The following is a 27,085-nucleotide window of genomic DNA, read 5'->3' as shown; positions in this document are numbered from 1 at the left end:
TCTCAGAAGTTTTTTCCCTGTTAAAGAAAAAGGTGTTGGTGGAAGTTCCAAGGCAGGAAGTGACAGGAGGTTTTTATCTGGTGTACAAGAAATTTCGGATGGAATCCATCAGGTCGGCGTTGAACAATCGCTTTCCAGATTGTTATATGGCCACGGTAGATCTGAGGGATGCATATTATCATGTCCCTATCCATCCCAGCTACCAGAGATTTTTGAGTAGCAGTTCAGCTTTGGACTATCTCAAGCCCCGAGGGTTTTCACAAAGATCATTGCAGAGATGATGGCTCACATGAGGGAGAAGGTCATAGGGTATGATAACTATCTAGACGATTTTCTTCTTGTCGCCCGGTCAAGTCAGATCCTGAGGGAACAAATTGCCTGGTTAAGGGAAGTTCTGGGCAGACTAGGATGGGATATAAACCTGGAGAAGTCCAGTTTGTGTCCAAATCAGAAGTGCAGCTTCTTAGGGATGATCCTAAATTCCAGATCTCAGAGGTGCCTGTTTTCCCTACTGAAGGCTCTTCTGATCAGGTTGGGGGTTCATATCCTTCTCTCTCGTCAGTCAGTTTCTTTGAGAGAGGCTATGTCTGTGCTGGGTCTCATGACTGCCGCTATTCCAGGGGTAGAGTGGGCCCAGTATCCTTCAAGGCCCCTCCAGCTTCAAATTCTGGAAGTTTGGGACAGTTGTGTCCTCTCTCTGGATGCAAAGATTTGTCTATCACCCCAGACTCTGAGTTCTTTGGGGTGGTGGATGGATCTGCAGTAGGGCTACACGATATATCGCAAAACTAATCAAATCGCGATAATCTGCAAATGCGATTTGGCGATTCGGCCGACCCGAAAATGCCGCGATTATATATGAAGGGGCCCCGATTGATAAAAAGTCCTCTGTCCTATTGATAACAGGTCCAGCCTCTGTACTTACTTTCACGATGAATGCACTGCAGCGACTAGCGCGAGCGAGGCAGCCGGCCGGCGCGTGACTGACGTCACTTAGTCACGCTCCTGCTTCCTGAATTAAGTGGGAAGGAGCGTGACAGTGACGTCAGTCACGCGCCGGCTGGCTCGCTCTCTGCCGCTCTCTGCACTGCAGTGCATTCATAGTGAAAGTACAGAGGCTGGCCCCCATAACAGCGTCCTCCGCAGATCCCCCACATAACAGCGTCCTCCGCAGATCCCCCACATAACAGCGTCCTCCGCAGATCCCCCACATAACAGCGTCCTCCGCAGATCCCCCACATAACAGCGTCCTCCGCAGATCCCCCACATAACAGCGTCCTCCGCAGATCCCCCACGTAACAGCGTCCTCCGCAGATCCCCCACGTAACAGCGTCCTCCGCAGATCCCCTACGTAACAGCGTCCTCCGCAGATCCCCCACGTAACAGCGTCCTCCGCAGATCCCCCACATAACAGCGTCCTCCGCAGATCCCCCACATAACAGCGTCCTCCGCAGATCCCCCACATAACAGCGTCCTCCGCAGATCCCCCACATAACAGCGTCCTCCGCAGATCCCCCACATAACAGCGCCATCCCCAGCCGCGTCAGCGGCTCATATGGGAAAATCCAAGCAAATAGACCTCTAGCACAATTCCCTTAAAATATCGCATCGCACATCGTTATCGCAATTTTTAGGGCCCTAATCGCAATCGCACAAAATTCCCATATCGTGCAGCCCTAATCTGCAGAATCTACAGAGAGGGGCTTCATGGCACAGGGAAGCGGGCCTTCCCTTGACCACGGATGCCAGCCTATACGGATGGGGAGCCCATGCGGGGTCTCTTCTGTTGCAAGGGAGCTGGGATGACCATTCCCTGTCTGTCTCACAATTTCAAAGAACTGAATGCAATCCGGTTAGCCTTGACACAGGGTCTCCCGATCATCAGAGGCAGAAACGTCTACTCAGACAATATGACAGCAGTAGTCTATATCAACAGGCAGGGTGGTACCAGAGCTCTGGGTCTGATGTCTCTCAGTCACCAAATTTTCAATCAGGCAGAAGCTTATCTCTTTCTGCAGTACATCTAAGAGGAACAGACAACGTAAAAGCCGCTTTCCTCAGCCATCATCTATGCCATGGGGAATGGTCCATAGACCAGGCGGTATTCAATCAGATTTCAGACTTATGGGGTGTCCCGGAGATGGATCTGTTTGCCACCAGGTCAAACAAGGGGAAAGGGTTATTTTGCCTTTCCCCCGAAGGAGCATCCAAAGGCAGTGGACGCATTTGCTCAATCCTGGGAGAGGGGCCTTCTCTATGCCTTTCCTCCTCTAAAGCTGTTACCAAGGAGTCCTCAGGAAGATCAGGGAAGAAAGCGCCACGGTCATAGTGATGGCTCCCTTTTGGCCAAGGAGGGTTTGGTTTTCTTGTCTCTGCAGGATGTTGATAACCACCCCTTGGGTTCTTCCTGAATTCCAGGTACTTCTGGCTCGGGGTCCAATCTTTCACCCAGAAGCAAAAAACCTTCACCTGGCTGTTGAAAGGGAAATTTTGAGGTAAAGAGGGCTTTCTGAGTATGTTATCACCACTCTGTTGGCGAGTCGTAAGAAGGTCACTTCAGATATCTATTTGAGAGTTTGGAGAGCTTTTTACAGATTTGCCAATAGACCAGTGGATGAGCTAGATGTTCCAGACATTCCATTGGTATTGGATTTTTTACAAGAGGCATGGAGAAAAAAAGCTTAGACTTGGCACTTTAAAAGTGCAGATTTCAGCATTAAGTGCCGTATTTGAGGTTAAAGGGAGTCTTTCACGCAGATTCACCCTATTAACCTAATAACAGTGTTATGTCCACGGCATCCCCCTATTAAAACTGTGCTTACCGTTGGTTCCTTGCTAGCATCGTTGTGCAGAAAAACACTTTTAATCCGTATGCAAATGAGGCTGTGAAGGTGTCCAGGGGCGGCGTTACAACGGCCGGTGCCCTGAGTCATTTTCATACGAAGCCACTCCCCCTCTGCCGCGTCTGCCCGCCCTTGGTCTCTGCTCTAACCTCCCTCCTCCCGTCCGTAATCCCAACGTGGAGGAGGGGGAGTGGCTTCGTATGAAAATGACCCAGGGCACCGGCCGTTGTAACGCCGCTACCAAGGAACTAACGGTAAGCACAGTTTTAATAGGGGGGGATGCCGTGGACATAACACTGTTATTAGGTTAATAGGGTGAATCTGCGTGAAAGACTCCCTTTAAGTTAGCTGATCATCTTTGGGTTAAGAGGTTTTTGACTGCAGTATCCAAGTTATCCCCAGTCTGTAAAGATAGGGTTCCTCCCTGGGATTTAAACTTTGTGCTTTTCAGCTCTCACTTCAGATCCCTTTGAGCCTATCGGTACGATTTCCCCAAAGATGCTCTCCCTTAAACTTGCGTTTCTCTTAGCTATTACCTCCGCTAGGAGCGTTAGTGAGATCACTGCACTTTCCATTGACCAGCCTTACTTGAGGATCGGATGGTGAGTTCTCCTGATCCTTCTTTTTTACCGAAGGTCTCTTCCCATTTTCACCGTACCCAGGAGATAGTTTTACCCTCCTTCTGTGCGTTTTAAAAAAAAATGAGGGAATCAGAATTTCATTGTTTAGATGTTAGGAGGTGTATAATTCCATATCTACAGGTCACTCAGCCTTGGAGGTCCTCCTCCCATCTGTTGCTTTTATTCCAAGGTGCGAAGGGCGGCTCTGCTGCTTCTTCTCAGACCATTGCTAGGTGGATTAGACAGGCTATTTACTTAGCGTACTCTTCCAAGGGGGTTGTTCCACCCTGGGGGTTCGGAGCTCGCTCTACTAGATCAGTCTCCACTTCTTGGGCAGAGAGGGCCTCCGCTTCTATAAAGAAGATTTGTAGGGCTGCCACCTGGAGTTCCCCACATACATTTTTCAGACACTATAGACTTCAGCTGCCTTCTAATGAGGGCCTTGCATTTGGCTGTAAGGTGCTCCAAGCTGTTGTCCCGCCCTAGATTATTTTCTCCTAATCTCCAGGGGTGCTGTCATAGGCGAAGGGGAAAAATGAGATTACACTTGCCAGTTCCTCTCCTGAGGAGGCGGTCTCTCCAGGGGTGCTGTCATAGGCTCAAAGAAAACCGATTATGGGTAAGTGTAATAAATTTTTTTCTTTTAAAGAAACACTCCCACAAAAATCTTAATTCTCTGGCCTATTAGAAAGGTACATAATGTAAAGGTTTGTGAAGCTAATCATGGTGACTGTAGCTGTGAATTGTAACTTCCCATCTGATTCTCAGCTGTCATGTGACCAGCACTCTGACACAGGACAGGAGTTATACTTCTCTATTCATTCCTAGAAGACGTGACCCTGAGGAGCCCATAGGAATACATGGAGAAACTGGCCTCCTGTGCTGGTCACACGACACAGCTGAGAAGCAGAAGGGAAGTTATATACAGTCACCAATAGGAAAATTACCTTCCCTACAGTTTAAATCATGCACCTTTCTTAACAGATCATAGAATAAAAATGTTTGTGTGAGTGCACCTCTCTGACACCTGTTTTAGGCCCCATTTACAAGTCCACAATTTTGTGCCGCGATTGCGGACCCATTCATTTCTGTGGGGCCGCACGATGTGCGCCCCGGCTCCGGAAATCCGCATTTCCGTTCCCGAAAAAAATAAAATAGAACTTGTCCTAATCTTGTCTGCAATTGCTGACCAGAATAGGCATATTCTATTAGTGCCGGCGATGTGCGGTCCGCAAAATGTGGAACGCACAATGCTGTGTCTGTTTTGTGGATCCGCAAAACACGCTGCGGATGTGTGGACCCATTTATCTTTTATGGATCTGCATCCATGCAAATCATAGAACATATCCTATTTAACCTGTTTTGCAGGCAAGAATAGCCATTTGTAGAATAGGACCTGCACAAAGTCTAGGAGGCACATATCCAATGTCTATATTTTGCGGATCCGCGATTTGTGGACCACAAAACGGATATGGTTGTCTGAATGTAGCCTAAATGGGGGAACTAGGTGTTACTAGTTGGGGAGTGCCCCTACACACACTGTCCAATTAGTGCTGACAATGTCAGGTTATATAGGGACACAACCCTTTCACAAGATTAATAGTGCCCGTTGTCATTTTATTCAGAATTTTATTTTTAGGTGGTATAACAGAGGAATGGCTCTGTACAACGTTTCCAAAATGTTATTTCATGAAGAATACAGGTATTTCCTCATACTGACATGTCAGGAGAGGTGTCAAGTTCTCTAAATGTTTAAAGGTTTTTGGATCTATCATTGAGGAGAGTAGTTTGTCTCTCCTGTTTTTCGCTATTTAAGCGACCCTCAGGTTTGAGAAGCAAATTCACGTTAACTGGGGCACGAACAGAACACTTACATGGTGTCCTCCATCTTTAGCAGATCTGCCCAGTCACTAGGCTCCTGTTATGTCTTGTAAGAACATATAAGTAATGTGCTTTCTGCTTATAACATCTCTACAGGCAGAACAATGGTTCACAGAGGCACAACCAAAACATTTTGGACATGTCCAAGGCTTCCCGAGGTGGACCATTCAGAGATGATAAAGTGGAAGATGTGAAGGCACTTGTAAAGATAATTCCAGTCTTCTTGGCACTTATTCCTTACTGGACAGTGTATTTTCAGGTATGTACCATCCTGGGTTCATCTGCAGTAAAGGTCCTATAATGCCCTACTCCTTAATAAAGTTGAATATCTTATCAGACAAAAATCCCTCTTTTTCTACTTATCCGCTCTTCTCTTCCCCCTCACCCCCCTCCTAAAATAACATTCTCTGAGAAGGAGAGGCAGACTGTCCGCTCACTAAAGGATCAGATTACATGCTGCCCATAAGTCTATGAAAAGGGGGAGAGTGAGCTGATGGCCGTCTCATGATGGAGAATATTAGTTTGGTATTGGGAGGAGATAAAGAGCTGATAAGTGGAAAAGGAGAATTTTTTTTACATGTGCACAAGGATATTTCCATTCACTGGAAGAAAGTAGATTAAAGGGAGTCTGTCAGCTACTTTGAGCAATTAGACTGCTCAGATCACAATTTCGCACAGTTGCCCAACATAAAAATAGTACCTGTATTGTTTCTCTCATTTGTCCACAAACGGGGGAAAAAAACACTCTAACGATATGCAAATTAGGGCCCGTGAGTGCCCAGGGGCGGCGTTATGGCTGCAAGTGCCCAGGCCCCTCTCTGATATGCCCAGATAACCACTCCCCTTGGATTCCTTTTGGCCCGCCCTCCTTTCCTTATTCATCCTCCTCTGGTTTAGATATCATGCCAACGCAGCCATGGGCAGAGGCATTTATGTTAACAATGCGCATGCGCGGGCCCGGTGGTGACTGGAACTCGCGTGAGATCTAAACCGGAGGAGGAGGGTGGGCCAAAATAATCCAAGGGGAGCGGTTATCTGAGCACATCAGAGAGGGGCCTGGGCCATAACACTGTCCCTGGGCACTTGCAGGTCCTAATTTGTATATCGTTATAAAGTGTTTGTTTTTTCCGTTTCTGGACGATAAGTGAAAAACAATACAGCTACTGTCTTTATATTGGGCAACTGTGTGAAATCGCGATATGAGCGGTCTAAACGCTCAAAGTAGCTGACAGACTCCCTTTAATTAAAATACTTTTCATTGTGCATTGATTAAGCTTTTTATTACATAAAACCAGAAAATCCTAATATCTTCGAATCAGATTTATTTTTATATTTTTATGTCTGGCTCTGATTCTCTGAAGTGTTGCACACTTGACCACTATTTCCTTTTGTGAAACATGATTTCCCAAAAGTGTCTTGTGTCTTCCCCCAGGCTCCTTGCGTAGTGTAAAACTTACTTATGTTTGTATGCTTTGTAGAAATCTTGCAGTTGATAATTTAGTACGGTATTCTTCGAGGCTTGCATGACTGTGGCTATCACACAAGGAAGCGGCGCCAATGAAAAGCTAGGGAGCTGCTTGGACAGGGAAAGCAGACTATGCGCACAGAGCATGCTCTCCTTGTGCAGTTAGGGGTCATAACTGCTCATGCGTGTCTCACTGCATAGAGTGGGAAGTATACCCTCTATGGAAGAATCGGCCATGATTGTGGGAATACCCCTTTCAGGGAGGCATTACTTCTAATGGCTATATAATTGTCCTTTCTAACTTCTGACTGACCATGTAATTTTCTTCATAGATGCAAACTACATATGTTCTTCAGAGCCTGCATTTGAGAATCCCACAGATATTTAACGGTGGAACTCACACTGTAAGTACTCTTCTCTCTGGGTATATTTTATGTACAGAAGTCAGCGCTAATGCAGAAGCATAGGGGGAGTGTGGCGAAACCAACCTCGCCACTGGGTTTTGGAGAGGCCTGTTTATCAGCCTCTTGCCTCAGGATTATGGCCCATACTAACTTTTAAACCCCTGAACCTATTCAAGTGAATTTTGGATAGGTTTGTCCCCAAGTTATACTGTTCAAATTGATGTAAGTTTTTTGTATGGCCAATGTAAACTCACAAAGTTGTAACAATTTATAATAAGTGTAACTTGTCAGTTTGGGAGGAATATGCTGGGTGTGTTTCTATTGTGCCATTGTCCCATTGTGTGTTTAAATGGTGATGTCTGTCCTGTTATATCCACATGTGGATTGGTGATTTCTCTTTTGTCTTGAGAGATAATTAGATTACGCCTCGGGTGTCTCCAGGGCAGAGAGGAGGAAACCATGATGTATTGTGGGGATGTATTGTCTCTGTGTATCCTACAGTGCTGTATATCTGTCCTATGTCACAGTCTTCATTCTGGTCCCCTAGGGGCGTGTACACCAGATGGGCTTGGTTGTTTTATACCTCCCTGTGGGCGGACCTGTATTTGCAAACAACTGTAATAAAAACCAGGCTGGGTGTGCCAGCACCTCAGACCACTGCTTGACCCTCAACACGGAGCCTTGTCTTGTTATTGGGGGGATCCACTGTATGCTGTTTAGAGACTGATTGCCAGGAGTGTAAGCTGATTCCTGTTCGTCTGCTAGCAGCTATTCGTGAGGTTCCAGTTTGGAGTGCTACTTTGTATCCAGTTCGGGAGGTTGGCGTTCTGCAGTAGCTGTGCCTGTCTCTCAGAAAAGGGGCATATCGCCTAAACGGATTTTAACCCCTTGTCTGCTGAAACGGTCCGTTACAGGGAGATTTATCAAACTGGTGTAAAGTAGGACTGGCTTAGTTGCCCATAGCATCCAATCAGATTTCATCTTTCATTTTTCAAAAGAGCTGTGAAAAATGAAAGGTGGAATTTGATTGGTTGTTATGGGCAACTAAGCCAGTCCTACTTTACACCAGTTTGATAAATCTCCCTCATAGTTTATTACCCTGCTGTATGGAAAGATAAACTAATGATCTCCTGGTGAAAAGCCCTTTAAAGTGAACCTGTCAGGTGATTTCTGTTGCCCTGTCTGATAGCTGGATCTAGTAGAAAATGTTCTGTGATATACTGGTTTCTAACTTTTGTAGCAGGGTTCCTGAGTGAAAAGCAGATTGTCTCCTGGCAGGACTCCTAGGAGAGACCATGAGAGGCCTGATTACCCCGCCCACACAGGATGATTGACAGCTTGCCCTGAACCCTGAGAGGGAAAGCTGTCCATCACTGTGTGTGGGTGGGGTATTCACGACTCTCATGGTCTCTCCTAGGAGGCCTGTCAGGAGTTACATTTTATCCTGCTCCAAATCACACCAACTTATATATCGCAGAGCTCTGCTTCTCATCTATCATATCCAGATAAGGGTCCATTCACACGTCCGTAGTGTATTGCGGCTCTGCAAATACAGCCGGCCTGCACCCCCATAGAATTGCCTATTCTCCGCAATTATGGACAAGAATAGGACATGTTCTATTTTTTTTCCGGAGCAGCGGACCGGAAGATCGGGGGCACGCTCTGGGAAATCGGATGCGGACAGCACACTGTGTGCTGTCCGCATCCATTCCTGCCCCATAGAGAATGAATGGGTCCGCAGTTTGCCTTAACCAGGTTCACCTTAAGTGACTGGGTCAGTGAGAAGCGATGATCAGTCCAATTGGAAATTAGAAGCCCCTTAAAGTATCCTTAGGATAGACCATCAATATTTGATCGATGGAGGTCTGAATCCTGGGGCAGAATGAAGGGTGAATGTAATTGTCCCATTAGTGTGTATACTCCCAGGATCTAATACTGATGGCCTACCCTAAGGCTAGGTCCAGAGTCTGGGGATCTAGTATTTGTGCCACTGTTGCTCCTATTTCCCTACATGATTCATTCATTGATTATGAAATGTCTGTAGTTTTGCAGTCACGAGGCTTCTTTGTGCCCCTGCTTTCACTTCTGCATTTTCTGCAGAATTCTTGAATGTGCCCGTTTCCTGACTGTCCTACCAGAAGCATATATAGAAGCCCGCTAGTGCAAACTAATGTGAAAAGCATATTGAAGGCCATCTGTCAGCAGATTTGTGCCTATGACACTGGCTGACCTGTTACATGTGTGCTTGGCAGCTGAAGGCATCTGTGTTGTGCCCGCATTGCTGAGAAAAATGTAAGTTTTAATATATGCAAATGATCCTCTAGGAGCAACGGGGGCGTTGCAATTACACATGGAGGCTTTGCTTTCTCTGCAACTGCCATGCCATCTGTACTTTAATAGAGCCAGGCAGTGACAATGTCATCACAGGTGCCTGGCCCCGTCAACCAAAGTGCAGATGGTGTGGCAGTTGCAGAGAGAGCAGAGCCTCTAGGTGTAACAGCAACGCCCCCTTTGCTCCTAGAGAGTGATTTGCATATATTAAAGCATCATCATTTTTCTCAGCAATGCGGGAACATATGAACATGGGATCAACACAGATGCCTTCAGCTGCTAAGAGCACATGTAATGGGTCAGCTATGATCCAAAGCTCGATTCGCTCAAGCCTACCCCGAGCCATAGCTGCACTAACAAGATTGTGATCCATGTTCCCATTGGATCTTGTGTGGATCCAAATTCCCAAATGCTTCAGTCCCTTTCTTTAATCTGTGTAGAAAGCAGATATTGATGTAGCTGATCATTAAAGTCTACACCGTTTTCATCACGATGAGACCTCTCATCTCAGTAGTGCAACTTTGGGTCTACAGCTGACCATATCTGAGCAGAGATACATTTGTACAGTGAAAGGGGTTGTCCATTCATTTACAAGTGATGCTCTAGTCTCAGGAAAGGCCATCACTGTCTGAGCACCGGGGGTCCGACACTCCACCCTCACCCCCCGCTGGTCAGCTGTTCTGTAGTAGCTCTGGCGCCAGAAGTCTACACCGGAACTGCACAGCGCTGTCCATTGAGCTGGTTACTGTAGCGCTGCGGCGCCGGGGCTACTGCAGAATAGCTGCTCAGCGCTGAAGGTGAGGTGTCGGACCCCCACCAATCAAAAGGCCATCACTTGTAAAGGGGTGGACATCCCCTTTTAAGGGGCTCTATAAACTTCTGGTATATATTCTCCCTCAATTCCATCTTTTATTTCCGATGTCCTCCCATGATTCATGTCTTTTTTATATTCTAGTTTCCAGCTGCCTGGCTTACTATGTTTGATGCAGTGCTCATTTTGATCCTCATACCACTGAAAGATAAGTTGGTGGACCCAGCCTTGAAACGAAAGGGCTTATTGCCCTCATCGCTCAAGAGAATCGCTGTTGGAATGTTTTTTGTGACTTGCTCTGTATTAGCTGCAGGTAAGAGGCATCTCAGATGTGGTGTATAATCCATCACTGCTATAGTGCTGTGCTCCTAAATACCAGGCTGGGAATATAGAGCACTCAACCCCCAGCAGGCGGCATGCCATATAGTGGAGAGGAATAGCAACTTGTGGCATGGCAAGTCTTGCTTTGTTTGGTCACTCCGCTCACCAGTCCCTTAATGGGAATCTGTCACCAGGTTTATGCTGTCCTATTTGAGAACAGCATAAAGTAAGTGATGGCGACCCGATTCAGCATGGGGTCACTTTATTTCTTACGGTACTTTTTAATGAAACCACTGAAATCAAACGCTGTGTGACTCATTCACAAGTAGGGTTTAAAGTGACAGACGCCTAATCGCACGGTTCAGCCACGCTCCCTGTAAGAAAGTACACTACTGATCAAATACAGTCCCCGGGTTAAAGGGGTTTTCCAAATCTTTAATACTGATGACCTTTCCTCTGGATAGGTCAACAGTATCTAAAATGGTGGGGGTGTAACAACCAGCATCCCCCTCTGATGAGCTGTTTGAGAAGGCACCAGGCCGTACATTGTGTAGTGGCTGTGCTTGGTCAGCCCCATTCATTTCAGTGTCATCACATGTCCTAGGAAACGCTGAGAGAAGGCCACGGCTGTGAGGTGATCGGATGTGGTCCTGGGTGTCGGACCACCCAGGACCCACCGATCAGATACTCCTGATTGGTCATCAGTATTGGTCTTGGAACATTGGGGGACACAGGACCGTGGGTATAGCTTGCTGCTGCCACTAGGAGGCGACACTAGGCTGAAAGCTGTTAGCTCCTCCCCTGCCGGCTATACCCCCTCCAGCCTGGAGAGAGCATATCAGTTTTTAGCTTAGTGTCGTAGGAGGCAGACCTCCCTGCTTTGCAGGGTGGCGTTTTTATTTTTACTTTTGATTTTATAATTTTTATCTTTAATTCACAGACTACTGGAAGGGGGCACAGGGTCGCCTGCGTCCCTGTATCCCCGGGAGGCTGGCCGGTGTATCTAAGTCACCGCCTTGCCTCCCCCAAGAAGGCAAAGTGGACCAGGGCAGCCTCGCTCCCCTGCTTCCCCCCAGCAAGAGGGCCACCCTCTCTTCAGCCCTTCTCTGCCCGGACCCCTGTCGCATGGTGCCAGCGGTCATAGGGTGGCCCTGCTGGTGTTGCATCATAGGGTGAAGAACACAGATGAAGACAGGTAAGTAATCTGCTTCATCCCCCTAGCTGCAGGAGAACCTCCTCCATCTTTCACCCCCACCCGTCCGTCCGTCCGTCAGCCCGATCTCCGGCCTCACTGCTCTCGCCGCACGGCCACTCTGCGGCATATCGGGTCTATTTATTAGAGACGGCGGCATAGCACACATTACCTTTTAGCCGCAGCGGTTCCAGTACCGCTGCGGTCAGGGCCGGACATGGGGAACATAGGCATTCTGACCTCACTTCAGCATTAGGCTGCCGTTCCCGGGCTGGAAGGGGGCGTGGCTTGCCGATCCGGGCTGGAAGGGGGCGTGGCTTGCCAATCCAGGGCTGGAAGGGGCGTGGCTTATTCTCCCACCCTGATTCAGCTTCCTGATTCTTCCTCTGCGTGGGTAGGACACAGGACCTGGGACCTCCATACTGGTAGGCAATCGATACCCCCATCCAGCAGGAGATTTGACCATGTCTGACCTGGCCACTGACCCCCACCAGGCACCCTGTAGGACCACTTACTATGCCTGCTCCTTATGTTCGGAGAAATTCCCTCGTGGTCAGTCACTATCACTGTGCTCTGCATGTCAGAAACCTGCACAGAGCCATCCCCCTAGGGCACAACAGCCCACAGAAGCCCTGGAGCGGCCTGTCCAGGGGGAACCAGACTGGGCAAGGTCCCTGTCACGGGCAGTGGAAGACCTCTCAAAAATCTCCCATTCAACCCTTTCATTGCTGGGTCGTTTGGTAGAGAAATCACCACCAGGGCAACCCGCACAGTCGCATAGCGCACAAACCAGAGGCAGACTTCCTAGTAAGCGCCCCAGAGCAGGCACCCGTTCCTCCTCTGACGCCTCAGCATCCCCCCCTGCTCCTGGATCCCATTCACAGGCGTCCTCCCTTTTAGGCGACGCACTGTCAGAAGGAGAGCTTGGGGATTCGGATGCAGATATGGATCCGGAGCACTCTTCTCAGATTGCATCCATGGTGGATAGCCTGATATCGGCAATAAGGGACACCTTCCAGGTTCAGGAGGACCTTCCCTCCACTAGCCAACAAGGGGTGTCCTTTCTGCGTACGAAGCAGAACCCCAAATCGTTCCCATTACACGACGATTTTTCTATCGTTGTCACGAAGGCTTGGGACCAGCCAGGTTTGCGTTTCATTATTCCGAAACTCCTAGACCTACTCTACCCTTTTCCACGCGAGTCCGTGGACAAATGGTCCTCCCCACCGAAGGTTGCTCGCTTGGCAAAATTCACTACCATCCCGGTGGCGGATGGCTCGTCCCTCCAGGATCCAGTGGATCGCCGCATAGAGTCACTCTCTAAGTCGATCTTTACGGCAAGCGGTTCGGCATTGCGGCCGATTTTCGCCTCTGCCTGGGTAGCCAAAGCAGTTTCGGAGTGGTCCCTCCGTTTGAACCAGGACATAGCGTCCGACCTCCCTCCCGCTGAACTTCAATCGTCAGCGATCCAAATTTCTCAGGCAGGGAAATATCTCTGTGAAGCGGCTCTGGATGCTGGGACTATGATCGCCCGTTCCTCAGCTCTCGCCACTTCCATTCGCCGGGAGTTGTGGCTCAAGGCCTGGAAAGCCGATTCCTCATCTAAGCGCTCCCTGTTGAGGCTTCCGTTCTCGGGGTCTCGGCTATTTGGGTCCAAATTAGATGAGATTATTTCGGAGGCTACGGGTGGAAAAAGCACCCATCTGCCCCAACCCAGGGCAAAGCGGCCTTTTCAGTCCAGAACTTCATCTTCTCGCTTTCAGTCCTTTCGCCGCTTTTCGGGCACCCGTTCAGCACCCACCTCAGCGGCGGGGCCGCCCAATCAGGATCTGTGGAAAGGACCGTCCTTTAAGCCCCAGCAGGCCTGGCGTCCGCGGCCTCAGCAGTCTCGCACAGCCCCAGGTAAGCAGCCTTCAGCATGAAGGTTTGTCCCCACCCTCACAGGTGGGGGGGCGTCTTCTCCTGTTTCAGGAGATTTGGCACGCCCATATTCCGGACGCATGGGCGCTCAAGGTTGTCTCCTCGGGCTACAAAATAGAGTTCAGGTCTCTTCCCCCCCAACCGCTTCTTCCTCTCCCAGCCCTCCAGGGATCCCATCCGGGCCGCGGCTCTTTTGCACGCCGTCCAGTCACTTCTCTCACGGGGGGGTGATTTCCCCTATTCCCTTGGAGGAGCAGTTTACGGGTTTTTATTCCAACCTGTTTGTGGTCCCCAAAAAGGAGGGCGATGTGAGGCCAGTGCTGGACCTAAAACTGTTGAACCGTTATCTGCGGGTTCAAAGGCTCAGGATGGAGTCCCTCCGTTCCGTGGTTGCTTCACTGGTGAAAGGGGAGCACATGGTGTCCTTAGACATCCAGGATGCATATCTCCACATCCCCATCGCCACAGCCCACCAACGGTTCCTTCGATTTGCCATCCAGGCAGCTCATTACCAGTTCGTCGCTCTGCCGTCCGGTCTGGCGACGGCTCCGCGAGTATTTACAAAAGTTCTTGCCCCTCTTCTGGGGATTCTGCGGTCCAGAGGCATTACTCTTCTCCCGTATCTGGACGACATCTTAATCAAGGCACCTACAGCAGCTCAATGCGAAGAGAGTCTTCAGATTACGATGAGCACCCTTACTCGCTTCGGGTGGATAATCAACCTGAGGAAGTCATGCCTGTCTCCCACCACTCAGATCAGATTCTTGGGCATGACACTGGACTCCGAGGCTGCCGTGGTAAGTCTACCACTGGACAAGAGATCGGACATTCAGAGGACGGTGCGTCTGCTCATTCAGCGCCGCAGGGTGTCGATTCGCAGCTGCATGCGAGTACTGGGCCTGATGGTGGCCTCCTTTGAGGCGATTCCATTCGCCCAGTTCCACACCAGGGATTTTCAGAGGCTCATTTTGTCCTCCTGGGACAAGTCCCGGGATTCTCTGGACCTCAGGATCTCTCTGTCCCACCCAGTGCGCGCGGCTCTTGGCTGGTGGATGGTACCGGACCACCTGTCCTCAGGGAAGTCCTTCCTTCCAGTGTCATGGACGGTGGTCACGACCGACGCCAGCCTCAGCGGCTGGGGAGGGGTCTTCGGTACCCGGACAGCCCAAGGCGTTTGGTCTCCGTCGGAGTCCAAACTACCTATCAATATACTGGAGCTCCGGGCCATCTACCTCTCCCTCTGCCATTGGACCCCCTACTTGCAGGGCAGTCCGGTCAGGATACAGTCGGACAACGCTACAGCGGTTGCCTATATCAACCACCAAGGGGGGACTCGCAGCGGGACGGTGATGAACGAGGCCGCAAGGATTCTGCAGTGGGCGGAAGCCCATGTTCCGGTGATCTCGGCTATATTCATCCCGGGTGTGGACAATTGGACAGCGGACTTCCTCAGCCGAACGACGGTGGACTCGGGGGAGTGGTCTCTCCATCCGGAGGTGTTCGAGGACCTTTGTCTCCGGTGGGGACGCCCAGAAGTGGATCTGATGGCGTCCAGGCTAAATCACAAACTTCCGTGCTTTCTGTCTCGCGCAAGAGATCCGATGGCGTACGACGTGGACGCCCTCGTGGCTCCGTGGGACAACTTTACGTTTCTGTACGTGTTCCCTCCGTTACCGCTCCTACCTCGGATCCTACGCAGAATCAGGATGGAGGGCATTCAGACGCTTCTGATCGCCCCAGACTGGCCTCGTCGAGCTTGGTACTCAGAGCTCATTCTTCTTCTGGGAGACGTGCCGTGGCCCCTTCCACTCAGGCCCGACCTGCTCTCACAGGGCCCAGTCTTCCACCAGGGTTTAAATACGCTACGTTTAACGGCGTGGCTATTGAAACCTTCCTGTTGAAGCAAAGAGGTATCTCCGATGCGGTTGTTCGCACGATGATTAGGGCTAGGAAGCCCTCCTCCGCCAAGATCTATTATCGGACGTGGAAATCTTTCCTCAAATTCTGTGAGGACAGGGATCTTCCTCCCAGGCAGTTTTCCCTCCCTACGGTGCTGGCTTTCCTTCAGGCGGGTTTAGAGCTGGGACTAGCTCTGAGGTTCGCTGAAAGGTCAGGTTTCTGCTCTTTCCATTTTTTTCCAGCGTACACTGGCGATGTTGGGTCCGGTCAAGACTTTCATACAGGGAGTGGCTCACACCGCAGTCCCTTTATCGGCCACCGTTGCATTCCTGGGACCTGAATCTGGTGCTGGTAGCGCTCCAGTCCGAGCCATTTGAACCTCTGCGATCAGTCTCCCTTCGCATGCTTTCATGGAAGGTTGCGTTTCTGGTTGCAATTACCTCCATCCGGCGGGTGTCGGAACTGGCGGCTCTCTCGTCCAAAGAGCCCTTCTTGGTGTTTCATCAAGACAAGGTAGTACTCCGGACAGTGCCGTCCTTCCTGCCGAAGGTGGTGTCGGCGTTTCATGTTAATGAGGACATTGTTCTGCCCTCTTTTTGCCCTGAGCCTTCTCATCCTAGGGAGATGGCTCTCCACCGTCTGGATGTGGTACGGGCCTTGCGGATCTACCTGGCAGTGGTGGCCCCTTTTAGACGTACGGACTCCCTGTTCGTAATCTCGGAAGGTCCTCGTAAAGGTTTGGCAGCCTCGAAGGTGACGATTGCTCGGTGGATTAGATCGGCCATTGCAGAGGCCTACCGCTCTAAGGGCAAGGTTCCTCCTCCCGGTGTCACGGCTCACTCTACCAGGGCGGTCGGGGCTTCTTGGGCTCACCTTCACCACGCTTCGGCGTCTCAATTGTGTAAGGCAGCGACTTGGTCCTCTTTACACACCTTCGCGAAATTTTACCGAGTGCATTCTTTCGCCTCGGCGGATGCTGCTCTTGGCCGCAGAGTTTTGCAGGCCGCAGTGTAGTGTCTTACCAGAGGGAGTTGGTTTTGTTCTGGGCCAGTGGTTGTTTCCCGCCCCGGGGACTGCTTTAGGACGTCCCACGGTCCTGTGTCCCCCAATGATATGAGCGAGAAAACGAGATTTTTGTGAACTCACCTGTAAAATCTCTTTCTCGCTTTATTCATTGGGGGACACAGCACCCACCCATTTTTTCTTTTTATTATGAGGCCAGTGGGTCCGAGTTGCCGGTTGGGGCTGGTGTCCGGTTTGTTTGTTTTTTTGTTGGGCAGTGGTCCTTACTGGTTGTGTTTTTGTTTCGGTACTGTTTCTCCTACTGCTGAAGCACAAACTGATATGCTCTCTCCAGGCTGGAGGGGGTATAGCCTGCAGGGGAGGAGCTAACAGCTTTCAGCCTAGTGTCTCCTCCTAGTGGCAGCAGCAAGCTATACCCACGGTCCTGTGTCCCCCAATGAATAAAGCGAGAAAGAGATTTTACAAGTGAGTTCACAAAAATCTCGTTTTTTCTCCCCTTCTCTGACCTGTCTTTTTGTAACCATTTCTATTCTTCTGGAAATAACAATTCCAGAGCAGCTCAGTTACTCCATTATTCTTCCTGGAAAAGTGTCCAGTCATCACTGACTGTATGAGGATGTGTAGTGGAAGCAGAATGGTAATACCCAGTTGTCAATTAGGAAAGGGCAACATGGAGACCTTTTGTAGCACTGCTGATTGATTTTATTGATTTGAAGGCTACAGTCCATAAAACGGCCGTTTCTCAAGAGTAGATAGGTCCTCTATGAATCCAGTGACGCACAGGTGATGTCTTCTCTGACTGCTGTTCTTTGCTTCTCCTAGTGGTCTAGACCGCTATGGCTTCACCCCCTGTGTAAGACAAATAAATTACATTAATCCGTTCCATAATCAAGTGCAAGCCCTAGACTAGAACCCTTGAACTTGAACTTCATGGCAGACCCTTAAGTAATTTGAGACGCTTAAATTTATTCAAACCTCATGCCCACCTCGCCAATTTCTAAATCCACCCATGGTGTGATATTCTAGATGACCCTTTTTGGCATAGGTCTAGGCCATAGAAAACGGGGAGATACTTGTAGGATATGTTCCGATTTAATTTCTACAACTGGAAAAATAATTTCATACATATAAAAAAAATTATAATCTGTGCCGGGCCTTAATCTGATGCGGGGATTGTACTAGACCCTTTCTGTGCTGTAGCGGTGCTCCATTTCTCTGTAGAGATTAGTGATTGGACTCCTCTACGTTCATCCCTTTCAGAATTACGAAAAGATGATTAAAATGCCCTTGTTAGATTCTGAAGTAAACCTTCCTAAAATCGTGTGCTTTCTCTCCTCTTATCAGGTATATTGGAAAGTAAGAGACTGGCCATTGTCAGAAGCCAGATATACCCCCAGAGGATCGGCAATGTCATTTATTATGCCGCTGATCTCCCCATATGGTGGCAGCTGCCGCAGTATCTGCTGATTGGTGTCAGTGAAATCTTTGCAAGTATAGCAGGTAGGTACAAAATGGATCATAAGATGATGAGGTATTACAGAACTTTCTTTTTTTTGCCTGCTATTGAAATGCACAGTGCCTGCGTCCGTTTCCTCCTGGACAACAAGGAAACTGGCACCGTGTTTGATGCTGATGGTCTGGGTCATGTCATGTGCTTCTCCGTCATGAAACAGTGTAGAGCAGGGGTGCACAACCTGCGGCCCGCGGGCCGCATGCGGCCCCCAGAGCCAAGATTTGCGGCCCCCGTCCTCCTGGACAGAAACACAGCTGATCGTAAAATCAGCTGTGTTTCTGACCGCAGCGCCGCGCGATGAATCATTACAGCTCCTGCCCCTGCACTGTAGCAGGAGCAGGACAGGTCGTCGGCTGTCAGTGACAGCGGGGGAGCCGAGGAGAAGGCAGAAGCAGTTTATCAGCGCTTCTGCCTTCTCCTCACACAGGTGAGCGCTATGTAGGGTGGACCCGGCTTGGGGGCAGAGAAGCGCTGAGCTGCAGGGTTAGGTGACCTGATCAGCTATGCCTGTGTACAATGCCCCCACCGCAGGCTGGTTTCCCCTGTAACTGGGGCTCCTTTGGATGCCCCAGTTACAGTGGAAATAGTGCAAAAAAAAAGTCTGTGTCCCCAAAGGTCTTTCAGTGACCTCTTGGGGACAAATTATGTGGAAAAAATATATTAAATAAGTTAAAAAATTATTTTAAAAATATAATAAATCACAAATAAAATAAAAATTAAAATAAAATATGATGTGGCAAAAAAATTGTGTTCACTGCCCCCTAACAGTCCTTTTATGATCCCTTGTCATTATGTGGCAAAAATATATTTAAAAATAAATATAGAAAATGAAAAATAAAAAAATAATAAAATGCAAATAAAAGAAAAAGAAAAATGCAAAATAGTAGAGTGTTTATTGTCCCCCAACAGTCTTTTTGTGACCTCTTGGGGGAGATATTATGTGGCAAAAATATATTTAAATAATAAGTAATAAACCAATTATAAAAAAAAGAATACAATAAATACAATAAAATATTATTAAAATACAAATAAAAGTAATAAATAATAAAAATAGTGAAAAATTCACAAAAAGTGTCAGTGTCCCCCAAAAGGTCTTTTTATGACCTCTTGGGGGATATTATTTGTAGCAGAAATATATAAAAAATTAAGTTAAAAAAGATGAAAAATAATAAAATACATAAAAGAAAAAACACCCACACCAACCAAAACCGTTGCCATTATCGCCCCATTCATGTGAAACTAACTATACATATAAATATAACAAAACGACCGACACAAAATAGGGAACTAATTATAATAATTTATTTTGGTGTCCGTTTGCATATTTAAAGAATAAGGAGCTATAGTTTGAAAAAAAAGTCCCTATCTGTCAAGTGAGAAATTGTTGCAAAAATTATTTTGGCAGTCCCAACACATAAAAAAGTTACAACCGTTCGAACCACCAGGTGCACAAAAACACAAAAAAAGTGTCTTTTCAGGCCTGGTTATTAAAGTGTTAACCAATAAGCGCTTTCCCCACTAGTAAGAGAAAGTGCTTACTGGTTATTGCAGGGCGCCTGTAACTGGCAGGAAGCGGTAATAACCAGGGAGCACGGCCTCTGCAGTGAGGAAAATCACTTATTTATGAACAAGTTCCTTCAGCGTGGCCCCTGAACCAGAAGATGCATACTTACCTGCTCCATTCTGCCCTGCCCCCGCTGCCCTGCCCCCGCTGCCACTATCTTCCGGTTCCTGCACTTTTACACCTGTCCGTGTAAAAGTTTTACACCTGTCCCTGGTCACATACACCGCTCCAGTCAATGACTGGCTGCAGCAGTGACAGGCTGCTTGTGGCCACATCACCGCTGAAGCCAGTGATTGGCTGCAGAGGTAAATGTGACCATGGCCATGCACTGACAGGTGTAATCAGTGCCGGGAGCAGGTAAGTATAACTCTTCGGTTTAAGGGGCCATGCTGCAAGAACATGTTAAAAATTCATTTTTACTGGGAAATTCCTTTAAGCCAGGGTGGATTAGCCATAGATCTCACAGGGAAACTTCCCAGGGGGCTGCCTGGGCCCTCCTCACGGCCAGCCAGTGAGAGTTTTTGGGGATGTATTTTGTGCTCATGGGGGCAGTATTGTGTAATGAACTGTGGGGCGGTATAATGTGCCACAATATGGTATTGTTGGCCCGGACTTCCATCAATTTGTACCCGACTGCAAAACGGGGCCACTGTTAGTATTTTTCCAGGGCCAGCAGCGAGATATTCAGGTCAATTATTGGAAACACGTCTTCATAGGGCAGTATAATCGTGCCGCACATCTCTGTGTGATCAGGGATGTGCTACTGATAGTCAATGTAACTAAATGAAGGAGGAATGACTGTGATAGCGATCATTCCTCCCCAGTCACTTTACATCGGCCTGTGTACTTTGCGGCCCCTTGAAATAGAGCGATGTGACAATGCGGCCCTCAGACCAAAAAAGGTTGTGCACCCCTGGTGTAGAGGCTATCAAGGGAAAAAGGGGTTAAAGGGGTTGGCCCATATCATACATTGGGTGCATATCGCTATGAGGTCTTATAGGTGCGGGTCCCAGAGGTGTCTCTAGACTGGAGCCCGCAATGTGAAGGACAATGGACCGTGCATGAGCAGCCGCCCTCGCTTTATTTCTATGGGACTGCTGGAAATAGCTGAGCAGGTTTGGCTGCCTGGACTGCCTCCAATATGGATGTTTGTTTTAATGATGGCGATGTCTAGGTGGTCCTCTAACCTCACTGCAGTGGCTCTGTTAACTTTCCATTTAAAGGCTATTACTGGGCTAAGAACATTACTTATCTTATTGGTCCTGACTTACAGCTTTGTATAATGGCACCGATTGACTGACAGATGGCTAACCTATGGCCTCTTTCAGACTGGCATCCCGGATTTGCTGCTGAAGCGACCTGGGTGCATTGCTTGAAACCCGCGCGAGTGCGCACACAATTTCAGTCAGTTTTGACTGCGATTGCGTTCAGTTTTCTATCGCGCGGGTGCAAAACGCACGCGCGTGACAAAAAACTGAATGTGGTACACAGATCCGAACCCGGACTTCTTCACTGAAGTTCGGTGTTGTGTAGATGTTATTTTCACTTATAACATGGTTATAAGGGAAAATAATAGCATTCTTAATACAGGATGCTTAGTAAAATCCTGCTTGAGGGGTTAAAAAATAAAAACCATTAACTCCCCTCATCCACTTGATCGCGCAGCTGGCATTGTCTTCTTTCTTCTTCTTCTTCTTCTTTGAGGACCTTCTATCTTCATTCAGCAGGACCTGCGCTGACGTCAAAGGTCCTTTTGCAGGTCCTCAAAGAAGATGCTGGCTGCGCGATCAAGTGGATGAGGTGAGTTAATTGTTTTTATTTTTTAACCCCTCAAGCAACATTTTACTAAGCATCCTGTATTAAGAATGCTATTTTCCTTTATAACCATGTTATAAGGGGAAATAATACAGTAAATTGATTTTTAGCAATTTACTAACATCATCTCCTAACAACCATGCGTGAAAATCGCACCGCATCTGCACTTGCTTGGGGATACGACGTGATTTTCACGCAGCCCCATTCATTTCTATGGGGCTTGCGGTGCGTGAAAAGCGCTGAATTTTATAACATGCTGCGATTTTCACGCAACGCAAGTGATGAATGGGTCCGGATTCAGTGCGAGTGCAATGCGTTCACCTCACGCATTGCACCCACCTGGAATTCTGGAAGTTTTTAGTTGGTGCGAAAGCTAGGTCAAAATTTCACTTCCTAGATCTGTGCCTGAGCTGAACCTGCAAGGATCACGTGCAGATCTGAGCTCGGCGTCCAGCAGAATTATGAATGTTTCTGCACATTATACTGTAAAACCCATACACTTCAAGCGCGCAGGAGCTCGTTGGTAACATCCTCTAATGGATGGTGATTTTTTTTCTTTTAAGGTCCTATAAATGAAGCGATTGAGGCGTCCTTGTATTTGATGCAGGGTTTGTGCTGTACTATACTGCGGCCTGCAGGATGTCAAGCGGTACTGCAGCCTTTTCCACATTATCTATTCATGGATTTCGTGTTCGAGACTCCCAGCTTGCGACTGTTCACTGTGAGCCGTTTTTCAGCAAAGCTTTTATTCCTTCCCATGTAGAGAAGTGAAGCGAAACCAGACTACCAGCCCTGTAGAGATCACATTCTGCAAATTACACAAAAAAAAATTTCTTTTATTCTATACCCTCAAGGTGAACCTTCCCTTTTTTCAGAACCTTTGACCAAAATGTGGAACATAGAATACATGGAAATTTTTTATTTTTATCTTTTTCCCTCCTGTTTTTCTGCTTTCAGTCCGCTGTAGAACAGGTTGATGGCGTGGGCAGTAGTAATTGAGCTCCATGCAGTCAGTTGTCACTGCCCTTTATATTATCCATGGTTCATTAGAGCTGAAGAATATCACATTTAAGGGCATTCGCCATTCATACTGTGCGGTATTGTGGTGGAATTCATCTACCATTATCTAGAAATCTGCCATTAGTACATTGTAGATTTTTATAAATGCATCATTAAGGCTGGCTTCACATAATGTTTTTTCCCATCCTTTTAACGTATACGTTAAACGGATGCCTCAGACTGATGCCATACGGTGGCATCTGTTCACCATAGAGTTCCATTGTAAAAAAAAAATGTTTTTTTTTTTTTTTTTTGTAACTTTATATGTCAAACGGAGGCATAAAACGTGACGTGAACCCAGCCTAACTTGCCTTAAACGCACAAGCCGAAGCAGGAACATCTGATCAGTGTGTGTCTGACCACCATCCGACTAGTGGCTGTGAATGTGTGGTCGCTTGACCAATCTTAACCACTTGCTTACCACCGCATTACTCTATACGTCAAGGTAGTAAGCTGTTACCTGTAACGCACCGTATAATAGCAGGGGCGCGCTCAGGTAAAATCTTTCTGAGCATAACTCCTGCTGTCTGTGAATTAACCCTGTCCTGTAAAAAATAGAAATAAAAAAGTTATAGCAATAGTTATTAGTTTTAGCAATAGTATAGTTGAAGACATACTCCCCCCCCCCCCCCCCCCCTTTTTTCTGTCACAGAAAAAGTAAAATAATATATTTAGATTTAGCAATAGTATAGTGGACTTTGTAAAATAAAAATATACCAACAGAAACCATTTTTTCCTTTTTCTATCATGGGTACCTAAATATAGGTATTTGTTTTTATCTATCTTTAGTATAGCTTTTTTTGTGCATAAAATCTAAAAAAAGTAGCCATTTTTTTGTTTTCATTTTATAAATTTTTTTTATTTTTTTTTTAAAGGCAAAAGTTTGAAATATCCAAATTTCCCTAAGATTAATTCCTTAGGGAGTCAACAAAAAAAGTCACTTTGAAGGAGTTTCAAAGTTTTGGTACTGGACAACATCGGTTCTGGCGATATGGTGCCATATAGACCGCCGATATCCAACATGCGCTCCAGTCCTTTGTAGTTTTGCGGTGAGCCCAGCCAGTAGATAAAGGACACAAATAGCATCCATTTATATGGTACAGACATACGGTAATGGTTATAGAAATGTAATGTAAAAATATATATATTTTTTTTTTTTCATAATTTTCAGTTTTTCATAATTTTAAGGTGTTGCATGAAAAATATCAAATACATATACAGTAGGTTGGTTCAAAAATGAATTAGTTACTTGCAGTTAGATAGGCTAATTGCGAAAAAATTAAAACTTGGCCTGGTAAGGGGGGGGGGGGGGGGGTGTAAACATTCTGGTAATGAAGCCGTTAACGAGGGATATTTGGAAACACTTTAAGCCCAGTTCACACCTTTTTGTTTCATTGATACTTCTAGATCCTTTAGTTACTACTGGTTTTGACTGAAGTAACTGAACCAATATTCCTCTGTGTGAGGTGGGCCTTCATTGGGCTTGGATGTGCTGTATGTGACGTGCCTAGCTTTCACTGTACGGTGTTTGGTTCCACCTTCAGCTTTGCCCTGGAATATTCATTCTATGTGTGTTTTCCAACACCATATGACCTTATAAACGTATAAAATATCAAGGGGGGTCCTACTTCCCTGATCATCCCTTGCCTCTTCTGTGGTGATGCTCCCTTGGTTCCCCGCTGCTTTCTTTACCAGACACCAGTAGTGATGCAATCAATGGCTGTAACAGCAGTATGGCGACAGCATTGGAGTTACTGTTTCGATCAGTGGTTCTCTGCAGTAGTCAGTCATTCAACATGACATCACCGAACCTGGCTGAACAGAGACCTCCATGACCACTGCAACCAGAGCTGGCCGAACACAGACCACTATGGACCAGGGAGGCGTTGGCACAAGAGCCGCCAGAGGGAAATGTGACTACTTCCTTTGGTATTTTATGCAGTTAAAGAAATAGGGGGTTGGATAACATCTTTTTTTTTTAAAAAGCAAAAGGTTCATCACAATGTTAGATTGTTAATAATGTCTACAGAGGGTTAATGTGCCGTTTCTTTCTCCACAGGGCTAGAGTTTGCATACTCAGCGGCGCCTAAATCCATGCAGAGCGCCATTATGGGACTTTTCTTCTTTTTTTCTGGTATTGGATCATTTGTAGGCTCTGGGCTCCTGGCCCTGGTCTCACTGCCTTCAATCGGATGGATGAGCAGTCATACAGATCTAGGCAAGTCATTAAAAAATTGAACGGTTGATTTGTATTTTGCTGTGGCATGTACGGGGATGGCCCTTTGTTGTTGATGGAACCCCATTATTTCTATGTAGAGGAATCCGCAGTTCCTTTTGCATAATTCCGATTTTTAGAAGGTTTGCTGAGTTTTGATGTGTTATAGAGACATATCAAAAGCACTGGTGGGGATCTGAGAGAGCGGAGACCCCACTGATCTCTAGAATGAGGAGAGCGAAGGGGAGGTGCATATCTCGCTCTCTCCTCGCTGCTGGAGACGGACTCACTAGAAGTCTGAGACCGTCTCGATACCGTCCTCTGCAGAGAGCGCAATATGTATGCGTTTCTCTCCTCATTCTAATGACCGGTGGGGATCTCCGCAGTCAGACCCCCACCGATGAAATATATGATAGGTCTCTATGACCTGTTAAGTTTTATTGAAATTTAGTGACCCTTAACAACATTTCATTGTTTAATTTGACATGAAAAATTGAGAGCTATTTAAAGGGGTTGAGCAGCACTAGTATATTGATGGCCTCGCCAGGGTAGGTCAGCGGGGTCCAACTCCCTGCTATTTGAAGAGGGTGCGGTGCTTGTGTGACCACTGCATCCTCGTCACTGTTACTGGTATTCTGGTTACATGCTATTGATGTCCTATCATGAGGAGAAGTCATCCATTTCAGAATGGTGGATTCCCACTAATCAGCTGCTGCTCTAGTGTGAGCAATGCGGCCTCTTCACCGTTTGCCTGCGGTCTACGTTGTAGCGGTGGTGCGCTGTAATTACACTGTACCGCTACTTCAGTGTAGACTGCAGGCACGTGAACATTGAAGAGGATGCAGCTCTCTAACATGCCCAGCAGATCGTGAGTCGAACCTTCACCAATATGACCTGAAGATAGGTCATCGATTTCATGAAACCGGAATTCCGCTTAAACCGCACACCATCTGACTTGTAGCAGTGGTGCAGTGTAATTACAGCTGCTTGTCCAGATCAAGTGACCAGCAATGCCGGGTATTGGACCCCCCACTGATCTCATATTGATGACCTATCCTATGGATTTATTCAAATGCTTTGGCAAAAATACACGGTCATTAAAGGGGTTTTCTGGTTATAATAAGTTATCCCCTATCCTACCGCTGGGACCCCCACCAATCATGAGAACAGGGCCCTGTACCCTGTGGAGCCCCTGACGGAACGGCTGGTCAGAAATGCACGCCACCACTTTATTCTGTTCTTGGCTATCTCCGCTCCGATAGAAATTAAATGGATCGGCGGTGCGCATTTCCAACCAGTCACTCCGTCCATTTGAGGGGTGCTCCTATTCTTGTGATCGTGGGGGTCCCAGCAGTAGGACCCTTACCGATCTGAGAGTAATCTTGTTATAACTGGATAACAGAGCATCCAAATGCTCAAGTAAAGATCTTCAATACTGATGATCGATATAACATGAACCAGAAAAAAAAAGGGCTTCTCTCGTCATGACGACTCCTGTCTCCAAATGAAGTCGGCCTGGCATTCAGCTAATTGGTGCTGGCTAGTGTTGAGCGAACTTGTGTTTTTCAAGTTCTGGTTATCTAAGAATTCGGTTATGGATTTCGCTACCACGGACCATGGTATGCCGAACTTAAAAAACACAAGTTCGCTCATCCCTAGTGCTGGCTGTTCATTTTCTCTACAGTGGCCACTTTGGCTAATAGAGAATCGGAGCAGTGGACACCTGACGTTCCCTACGCTCTGTCTCACTAGGAGAACATCTTTACAGGTGGATTAATGTTCTTTGAAGCGAATCTGGACTCATTTTTACACAAGGGGCTGAGAAGGAATCTTGCTGAAGAAACTTCTACTCAAGGTTTTATCAATGAGGTGTATGTAATGGGTGAGCCCAACTGCTTTCCCACCGCCGTTGTTGGCATGACTTCAGCTTTATGCTATATAGAGGAGACTTAGTTGCCTACTAGGGGGACACCATTTTTTTTTAGCTTTTCCCTCTTAACTAAAGGTGGAGGATGGGCAAAAAGGTTTGGAGAAGATAATCCATAACTTCTTCTCTCTTTCTGCCATGTTAGGCTACTTTCACACGAGTGTTCAGGTGTCCGCTCGTGAGCTCCGTTTGAAGGAGCTCACGAGCGATCCTGAACGCAGCCGCCCGGCCGCAATGCATTCTCAATGGAGGCGGATCCACTGAGAATGCATCCGCCTGCCA

At 47.4% G+C, this 27,085-nt stretch overlaps 1 protein-coding gene across 2 annotated transcripts in view; it reads left to right on the top strand.

The window, feature by feature from the left end:
• Nucleotides 1–27,085, top strand: part of SLC15A4 (solute carrier family 15 member 4) — a 53,497-nt gene that overhangs the window by 24,727 nt on the left and 1,685 nt on the right. The window contains exons 3-7 of one of the 2 annotated variants that reach the window (XM_040416236.1): nucleotides 5,441–5,603; nucleotides 7,142–7,213; nucleotides 10,500–10,668; nucleotides 18,055–18,210; nucleotides 24,721–24,879. In XM_040416236.1, the coding sequence (XP_040272170.1) occupies nucleotides 5,441–5,603; nucleotides 7,142–7,213; nucleotides 10,500–10,668; nucleotides 18,055–18,210; nucleotides 24,721–24,879 (719 nt within the window). Of the gene's footprint in view, nucleotides 1–5,440; nucleotides 5,604–7,141; nucleotides 7,214–10,499; nucleotides 10,669–18,054; nucleotides 18,211–22,365; nucleotides 22,387–24,720; nucleotides 24,880–27,085 lie in introns of those variants that run through there. The other variant, XM_040416237.1, reaches the window with a different exon arrangement.

This window comes from Bufo bufo, chromosome 2 (genome assembly GCF_905171765.1).
Source record: "Bufo bufo chromosome 2, aBufBuf1.1, whole genome shotgun sequence".
NCBI lineage: Eukaryota > Metazoa > Chordata > Amphibia > Anura > Bufonidae > Bufo > Bufo bufo.
The sequence above is the reverse complement of the archived record's forward strand: the minus strand, read 5'-3'. Positions and strand labels throughout refer to the sequence as shown.